The sequence below is a fragment of the Pundamilia nyererei genome, unplaced genomic scaffold, assembly GCF_000239375.1.
Source record: "Pundamilia nyererei isolate P.nyererei 1_Seehausen unplaced genomic scaffold, PunNye1.0 scaffold00158, whole genome shotgun sequence".
Taxonomy (NCBI): Eukaryota; Metazoa; Chordata; class Actinopteri; order Cichliformes; family Cichlidae; genus Pundamilia; species Pundamilia nyererei.
Genome location: NW_005187559.1, coordinates 441,214 through 451,160, shown reverse-complemented (window position 1 = coordinate 451,160; position 9,947 = coordinate 441,214). Strand labels below are relative to the sequence as shown.

The 9,947-nt window shown below is 37.4% G+C and overlaps 1 protein-coding gene across 1 annotated transcript; it reads right to left on the bottom strand.

Moving 5' to 3' along the window:
- Nucleotides 1–4,545: 4,545 nt before the first annotated feature.
- Nucleotides 4,546–8,663, bottom strand: tnfsf18 (TNF superfamily member 18). The gene is made up of 4 exons (XM_005745368.1): nt 8,298–8,663; nt 7,000–7,050; nt 6,456–6,522; nt 4,546–6,198 (listed from the first exon to the last, which is right to left on the bottom strand). Exons 1-4 carry the CDS (start codon nt 8,412–8,414, stop codon nt 5,825–5,827), a joined length of 609 nt encoding a protein of 202 aa, XP_005745425.1. The 5' UTR covers nt 8,415–8,663; the 3' UTR covers nt 4,546–5,824.
- Between the last annotated feature and the right edge of the window lie 1,284 nt (nt 8,664–9,947).

The following is a 9,947-nucleotide window of genomic DNA, read 5'->3' as shown; positions in this document are numbered from 1 at the left end:
TACTGCACACTATTTATGAATTTGTTTTTTATTATTAAAGAAAAAAGCTCATTTTTCTGTATTTATATACATTAAGTCATACAGTGCAATGAAATAAACACATAATAATTTAAAAGACCTGTTTGGTTTGGTCTTTTTTGTTAGCCATGCACAGTAAGGGAAGTGTATTCATTTCCTGCCGTGAAAGGTGAGACCGTGATACAGGCTCAGTGGTCTCTGTATTAAAAATGTTGTCGCCCACTCAGTCCAACCACACAGCAGTTACTGGAGGAACTTTTTTTTTCAATACCACAATGGCCCAAAAAGTAAAGTGTCATCATGTCAGCTTCTTCTCACCTGAATGTATACTGGCAGCAACATTATTTAAGGTTTAAAGGTTTAAAGTGGATGTGAAAAATGTTGGTTTACTTTTCTATTTACTACTTTTTTTCAGTAGATTACATCGTTTCTTTTCAAGTCACATCTCGGCACAACGTGCAACCATGACAAGGTCTGTGCGAACGAGAAGCTCTTTGAAGCTTTTTTTTTTCCCCCTTTTTTGTATGTCCCATGCAGTCACTGTTATACTTTCCCTTCATCTATGTGTGTTCGAAGAAGACACCCACAGAGTTGTATATTTGTAAACTGAAAAGGAAGTGGTAGTGGGGGCTTCCGGGGGGAGGGGGGTGATAGCAGCAGATTGCTTGGCTGACTCACTTTCCAACCCCAGACCCAGAGAGAAATGGCTGGTGAAAATGAAGCAACATGTGTGTGTGCGTGTGTGTGTGTGAATGAATATGTGTATGTGCATGTATGTGTTTCTATGGGTGGGTGTGTAGGCTGAGTGATTTCTCTAATTAATTTTCCCTCAGCCAAGTATGGATTACTCAAATTAGGAAAACACACTTGAGAGCTGAAAGTGTAACTCCAGTCCAGAGTTTAGTTATCCATGAGCTGAATGATGTTTTCTCAAGTCTTCTGGTCTTTTAATAACACATGTGTGAGTCATGATCTTCCAGCGCTGGCTGACCTGTGAAGTGTGAGAGACGACGGCAGCGCAGCAGCGCGAGCTGTATCAGCTGTGTAGTTTCGAGGCCAAGCATGACTTGTATAGAGAATTTGTGTGGGCTGAGAGTACTCTATCACCGGTTATGACATGAACCAAAATCTTTACACTTCCGTATATGAAATCAACATTTTCCATTTATAAAGCAGGTCTGTGTGAGATATTGATCTCTTGAGCACTGCTGATTTTTACAATCAACTTTTGAAATAAGGCAAAAATGGCCTCTTAAATTGAACCTTTTTTATTGGCTAAAATCACACAACATAGTTTATGGAGAATATTTTTTTTTATGCAAAGCAAAACTGAAAGAGGAGCACAGCAAACAGTCCGCAGCTAAATGCTGTCCCCTTGTGTTGGTACAAATAACAGTTTGGGCTTCTGTGCAGTTTGGGCTTCTGTGAAAGCTTCATGCTTTCCCCCCTCTTCAGAACAACTCTAAAACTTTGAGTGGGGTGAACTGTAACTCATCCACTGGAGTTAGGGATCAGTTTTTGTGCCCTTGGTGCTTTTTTAATCTATTATCTGATTAATATTGTGGCTGTCTGTGAGATACAGGCCACCCTACAAGTCTACACTTGAGTTAAAGTCTAGTATTTTATTAGTGCAATACTAATTAACCAATATAAACGCTAGTTAGCTGAAGAATTAGTACTTCATCTATATCAGGTGCCTTCTGGCTTCAAAAAGAGGTGAGCAAAACAATTATATTTTTGTTATTTAGTATCAAATCATAACAATAATCACTTTGGTTTGCTTTATATCACGAGGTAAAGACCCTACAAAAACACAGAAAACACCAAGCCTTCACTAATGCTGTGTCTGTACAGAGTTCTGAAGCCTGACTAAAACTCTTCAAATAAACCAACAATCAAAGGACCAGCTATGAGCACCTGGCAACAGTGAGAATGACAAACTCCCTTTTAACAGGAAGAAACCTCTGGCAGAACCAGGCTCATGGAGGGTCAGGGACTGGAGGTTGGGGCAGGGAGACAGGACAAAAGAGCTGAAGTAACACTGCATCATGAGAATGACCCAGGAACCTAGGCCTATTGCAACATAATTGAGGACGAACCCAGGATCACCTGATCCAGCCCTAACTATAGGTTTTATCAAAAAGGAAAGTTTTAACCTCAGTCTTGAAAATAGTCTTAAAATGTCGCTAAAATTCAATGTGGGAGCTGGTTTCACAGAAGAGAGGCCTGAAAGTTGTAAGCTCTTCCTCCCATTCTTCTTTGAAATATCCTAGCAACCACAAGTCAGCCAACAGTCTGAGACTGAAGTGCTCAATTGGGGTGAAATGGTACTATGAGGTCTTTAAGGTAAGACAGGGCCTGATTATTCTAGAACTGGTATATGAGGAGAATGAATGAAGAAAAGCCAATAATGGAGAAACATGCTCTCTCATTCTAGTCCCTGTCAGTACTTTTACTGCAGCATTTTGGATCAACTGAAGGCTTTTCAGGGAGATTTTAGGAGAGCCCCGTCCTAACGAATTACAGTAGTTCAGCCAAGAAGTAATAAATGCATGAACTAGTTTTTTAACAGCACTCTAAAATTAGATGTTTCTAATTGTAAAGATATTGCACAAATGCAAGAAAACAGTCCTACATATTAGCTCAATATACACACTGAAGGATGTAAAACGACTCTAAAATTTCTCCCAGTTTTACTGGAGGCCAAGGTAATGCCATTCTAAGTATCCAGTTAGACACCAGTTGCCGTAATTTAGAAGCAGGAAATAAGAGATCATCCAGGTCTTTTTGTCTTTAAGTTGTTCTTGCAATTAACTAATTGGTGAGTGTTATCTGGCTTCACGGGCAGATAAAGTTGGGTGTCATCTGGATAGCAGTGAAAATGTACCCTTTGCTTTTTAATGATAGTGGCTGTATAAAGTCAACAGAACTGATCCTAGCACGGAACCCTGCGGAACTCCATGATTAACCTTAGTGTATGAAGTGTGTGTGAAGAGGACTGTCCCTTTATGCAAACAAATCATATGTTCTTTCCAATTGGAATCCATTAGATAGATATGATTCATTCATAACCTTCAATTATGCTGTTTCTGTACAATGATGAGTTCTGAAACCTCACGAAACTCTTTAAATAAACCATTCCTCTGCAGATGATCAGATCAAAAATCTGCAGTTGATCAGATCAAAAATACCCAACTTTGCAGCTTTAAAACACCATATTTACAGCTTGATTCAAAAATGGTCTAGAACTGTGTGGATAGTGTTAATTAATAACAGCTTTATGGTGGATACAGGAGCTGCTGTAACTGACCTGTGTGTGTGGGTTAGGCTTCACCTCTGCTATTAAACGTGACCTTTCCACTATGTTTGTGCTATTGTTGTCTTTGGTAGAATTTTAATTGGATTAGCTGTTAAATAATGATGCCTGTTGTGCGGTGGTAACCATCCAAGAGATCTGTACTTGAATTTTAACAAGAAAAATTCTTCTATTGTTTTAGTCTTTTGCTAAATATCAGAAATTTGTGTCTGCGCATAGCACTCTTGTAGCACAGTAGTGTATATATCCAAAACTGGGTAACCCACACACAATACTCTACATGGCTATTTAACACTACTGGCTGGAGGAAAAATATGTGAGTGAGAAATATTTGAACTTTTAAAGATTTGACATCACTATCATTTTGATTCAAGATTAAAAAAACCCGCTGTGACTGGATTTAGAAGCTTACTCATTTCAGACATTTTCTAGTCTGACAAATCTTTTATTGTAAGAGGTGGCATATTGATAAGGGTTACAAGAAGAAACTGGAAGATTGTTATTCAAAAAGTGCATGCTGTAAACATGTTGTTTATAATGTCGACGTTCTCTCCATGATGTCTGGGCAAAAATGATGTGTAGAGGTTATACACTTTCTCTGTGTGAATACACCATTTATTATCTTGACATTGGGCAGTGGAAAGCAGTAGGAAGGGAGCACCCAAAATCAACCCATGCAAATGCATCTAAGGCCTCTAATAAAAGAGACAGAGTGGGTGGTAGTTTGCTATGTCTGCTATCAATTTTTACATCCTGGACCTCTTCGCTGCAATCGAAAGCTGTGGTAGCAACAACTAATTGACAGAGCACTGAGAGATATGGGACTCGTTTGTGGCTGAGGTTTGGAAAACAAAAGTTTTCAAATGAAAGCTGGAAAATGTGCCTCTTGACTGTGATGACTAATGTTCCAGTGACCTTTTTTGCTGCTTTACTGTATCTCTGTCACTGCGATTTAGGTCACTGGATGTGACTTTGAATGCTTTGTATGAGAAGCATTTCTTCTGTTTGCTTTGTCAAGAGTCAAGAGGACATATTCTTCGACAGCATATAGACAGGGAGGGTCCCGCTGTATCTTTCTATTAGTGATTATGTGGTAATCCAATGTTAACTCATGACCTCTCACTTTCATATGTAGGGTCTCATAAATGACTCAAACCCAAAAGCCCTTAATCACTGTTATCGTGTCCTTTGATTCATATTGAGTTTGTTTTTGTTTTACAGTCACATCAAATACAATAAAGACAGTAAACATTTTTAACTAAGACGTACTCTTATTTTTTTCATAACAATGGTTAAAGTCAAATTTAAACACACACATTTAGCAGGTCTCACAGAAATCTTTTCAAATGCATAAGCAGCTTCCTCTTCCACTAAAACATCAAAAAAATTACAAAAAGTGAAAAAACCCAGTATTTCTTTCAAATCTCAAACACATGAAACTTACCGCAACAACCACTGCGACTTGTGTTTTCACGTGTCACAATGTATAGTACATGTAGTCAAGGATGTCTGGAGCTTATCAAGTCATTTCACACTTATCTTTAGACTAAAGAGATGAAATACTAAAGTATGTTATTGGTCAAGTAAATCAAAACTACACCTTTGTTCTTTCCAAATATGAATTACATTCTTTTAACAAACAAAGTCAATTCTCTACATAGATTCCAGTGACTCACTACCAGTTTGTGACTGGTACACCCTGTGAAACATTATCACTGAGAAAATAAACATTCATAGATTATTAGCTGACCTGCCATGGGGTTTTTTGTTACATCCATTATGTGTCTAAATCATATGCTGCACATGGTTTTTGTTGCGAGAAATAAATAAATAAACTTAAATACAGAATTCATACAATGTTAACAAAACAAGAAATGAATCAGAAATTAGAAAGTATAATCTGTGCAAACATCAAAAGCAATCTCCTGCTGAAAAATGTGACACTTCAGCACAATAAATTCTTGAAATCAACTACTAGATATTTTAAACATGCAAAGCTCAAGTGAGATCTGTCAATTCTGAACAACGCTTCAAAGTTTCTGTTTAAAACAGCTATTTGAGAACAATGAAAACAATCCAGCTTTGGTTCTGATCCATTAAATACACAATACATTACATACATTGCGCTGTTTTCAAGTGTGATTTTGTAGTGATGATACAACCTGAGACCAATACCCGGTCTGCTATATCTACTTTACAAAACTGAACATCATTGGATCATTATAAACCCTGTTTAAGGCGAGCTCTTTCTTTTTTTGCAGACTGGAATGTAAAAAGAGACGAGGTTTTCATCCAACCTCTTATTGAATTCAGCTTTTTTTTATGCATCTTTTACAGAAATTGTTTGGTAAATTGCTAATCTGGCGATCAACAGACCATCCATCCAAAGTGAACAAGTACACCCAACAAGATTCAGACTAGGTTTGCTTCAGTGTGGGTTCCAAAGCTGGAAAGGTGTCGTGCACTATGCCAAAAATAATGAACTTACATCTAAAGCCGTGGCATGAAGATGATATCCAGGTGAGTTTTACTATCATTTTTATCAACACACTTGAGTAATAAGTTACTTATGTTGAATATCAGCCTCTCTCCAGCACCACACTCCACTACCTTGCTGAGAATACCTGTGGTGTTTGTTTCTTTGTTAATTAAGCCCATTAGGAGACTTTTTTTTGTGCCGTCCTGTATTTTCACCAGCTCCACAGTGGATCGATTTGCTGTGGAACAGCCTGAAATGCTGGGATCCATTGTAACCTGAAGATTTAGGAAATAGTATCCATCCACGTTCGTGCTCAGGCCATTGTTGACTTTTGAAAGCAGGCTTTTATCTTTTTGAATTTGATTCCATGTTATATCACTTTCATCTGTGGGGGACATAAAATAGACTGCTATAGATGCTAAATTTGTTTTTTCTAGAAATTTATTCTCTATATTCAGTTTTTAAATCAATTTCTTTTCTGAAGTAAAGTACATTTGACTGTATTCATTTATTTACTGACTGTATGTATTTCATGGGATTACATGTTTCTTCTGACAAAGAAAGTATAAACACAGCAATGTTTGAATGGGAATATGATAAATTTTAAGTGCAGATAATAAATTGAAATAAGAAAAACATTACCTGTCTCAAACTTAAAGTTGAGCATTTTTCCTGTAATTGAGGCCAGGCTAGAGGGGGCGGTGGTTGTCTGTTGAAAGAAGAAGAAGGGATTTATCACTCTCAAAATAGTAACAGTAAATGTGGTGCAAACATGACTTCCAGGGACACACACTCAGGCCCAGAGAGGCTGCAGTTTATTCAACGTGAGACAACAGCAGCTTACAGCATAGACTGTGTACTAACTTCAGAAGGAAAATGAAGAGACAACAGTTGAGTTTAGTGGCATTTCCCCGAATGTGGCAATGACGTCACTGAGCTTCCTCCAAGAGGGGAGGAGAGTGGTTAGACATACGTAACTCATAAGAAATGGAATTAATCTGACATACATAGTGCAGCATCTATCTCGCTTACTACACATGTGTAAGAATAGTAAATACATGTAACATCAGCACGACGTCTTTGTGGCAAGAAATAAAGGAAAATGGACAGAGGGTGAATGTTTAACACAAAAGTCAGGAGAGAAACACAAACTCTGAATAAATCTTAGAAATGATGGATAGCTTACCCATCTCTTTTCCGTGGAGGAAATTTTGGATGATTCTACAGCACTATTTTCCTAAGATTGGAAAAGGAAACAAAAGTGCTTATACTAAATACTGTAAGAGGATTTCGGGGTGGAAACTGACTGAAACTCTGAAATTTAGGTGCAATTGTGAGTTTTAACATAGTTCTACAAAAGAACTAGCTGTCATCCAATTTCTTTTAGGCAAACATGATGCCTTTTTCACTGTTTAAACATTTAAATATGTTTATTTTCTATAAAACTACAGATGACTTATATTTTCTCCCAGTAATAAACTTGCGTTTGAATGAAGTAAGGCATCCCTGGTGCTGTATTACTGTATCTTATTTTATTCTATGGGAAACCAACTAAACCTGAACCTGAACATTATGAGAAAGCTGTCACTGGGTGTTATGACGGGGGTCTGTAACCAAATGTAGACCACAGGCATAGGTGTCTTTCTCACCAGCTATGCTACAAAAACCACAAAAAAGAACAGCTGTACGGCACAGATGTTGATTTTTTTCTGCCCTTCGTGTAATTTATTCAAAAAAATGATCATACTATTGTAATGTTTTAACCCTCCTGTTATGCTGCAGGTCAGATTGACCCAGAACAGAAGAGATGTCACATGTCATCCGCATCACTACAGAAAACGAAAAAAATCAAAATCATAAAAGAAAATTGTAAAATAATCAATGCCAGTGTTTCTGACACTTTTGGATGAGTAAATTTGCCCAAATGAACCCAGGAGCATAATTGGTGTTCCTGGAAACCAACATAACAGGAGGGTTAACATAGTTCTACAACAGCACCAGATGTCATCCAATTTCTTTTAGGCAATCTTTTGTCAATAAGATGCCTTCTTCACTGTTTAAACATTTAAATATGTTCATTTTCTATAAAACTACAAATGACTTCTATTTTCTCCCAGTAATCAACTTGTGTTTTGAATGAAGTAAGGCATCCCTGGTGCTGTATTACTGTATCTTATTTTATTCTATGAGAAACCAACTTAACTCAAAAACACTGAACATTATGAGAAAGCTGTGACTGGGTGTTATGACGGGGGTCTGTAACCAAATGTAGACCACAGGCATAGGTGTCTTTCTCACCAGTTACCAGCTACTACCAAAACCACAAATAAGAGCAGATGTACGGCGCAATTGTTGACTTTTTCTGAAGTTCATGTTATTATTCAAAAAAATGTTCATGCTACACTAACGGTTTTAAAAAGAAGTTACCTTTTTTTGTCTAATCACTAATCACCATAGTTAAAGTATTATTCAAAGAGTTCTCACCAAGCCTTTATGTCCTGCTGTGAAGTATAGAACGAAGAGCACAATTAGGAATATGGTGATTACGGTGTTCCACAACACGAGGATACGGATCAGTAAATTCTGGTTAGGCTCCGGCATCGTCAGTCAAACAGCAGGGTTCGGAGCGCTCTTAGCCCGGGGAACGCAGGAAGATAGATGTTAAGAAACGACGACTGTACAAGTCCCGAGTTTCCTCTGCTGTGCACTGATGTGTTACTTCGCTTCCTGAGCTCACTGTGTGCCCTAAGTATCTGAAGTATCCAAATGGTACTTTCCCCTGTATGCTACTGAAGGGAGACACAGCCAGATTATATCTATATCTCTAAAGGGACTGGCCCTTTTCTCCTACTCACCACAAGTCACACAGACAGGAACAATACTGACAGCTGGGAGAAAAGGAAGGAGTGAAACTTTGACATAAATATATGTTGAAATGTGTTCTTCACTTCCTTATTCATGAAGAGACTGTTAAAGTGAAAATTTTAGGATATTTTTGTGGTTATTACAACACTGAAAATCATTACTTTGCTGATTTTTTTCTATGTGTATTTCTCCACTAATATTAAAATGGAAGGGTAAAGATGTGTACCAACATGACAATATGCCTCTGTTACAGTTTATCCTTAAAAATATTTGTTTGGAACTGACGCAAGCATCATAACCAGAGATAAAAATAGTAAACTGAATATAAAAGAAAGAACTGTCGCAACATAATTCAACCACATATTGTTGACTTATCAGCAACTTATCTTAAGTCTGATCTTATAACAGAATGTCACTGCAAAATTTAGCAGTGGAACTCTAAAAATGTTGTGATGAGCTGTTTACTATTTGCGCTTTTTAAAAATTCCCACCTGCAACTAAATTCTGCTTGTGGTCAGTAAATGTGGTTTCACTTTCTCCGTTTGTACTTTGACAGGGGAAAGTTTCATGGCAGCAAAAACAGGATGGGCTTTGGTTCAGGTATGCGTCATCAAACTCAATCACTCAGAAAAAATGATGCATGCGGTGTTTATGACTGGGAATGGTCAAGTAACAGAGCTGTAAACAACATGCCCAGACTTGTTACATGGATACATTTTAGTTAAATGAAATTGTGAGGAGCAAAAAAGGAACAAGAGATTGTTATGTTTTTTTTCTTTTGATAAGATGGGGAAAGCCGATGAGCAATTGTTTTTTTTTTTAGGAGTCAGCAGTATCGAGTCATGTGCATGTTTAAAGGACAGTGAGAAACCCCTGCTGTCTCTCATTGTGCGATGCATACGATGACATGAAAGCAATGATTCTTTCTGCAATGCAACTAGCTTACTTCTGCATTGTTGATGATTCACTATTTTCCAAAACATAAGCCAAAAGAAAATGCGCAACTCATGATAAATCACAGTACAACTTCTGAGGCACATACAATCTATATTACATTCTGATCTTATCAATGCTATGTTTGTGGGAGCTGGTCTAACAAAGCACATGGATTTTCTTGTACAAGAATTGCAGCTTCCACATTTTATGGCCACAAAGGAGACAAAGTGATTTTTTTTTGTTTGTTTCTTCTATTTGAGCATCTTTGATTTAGTGTGATTTTAGAAGTGTATAGCAATTTTAACCCTTCCGGAACAAAAGTGTTATCCAGTG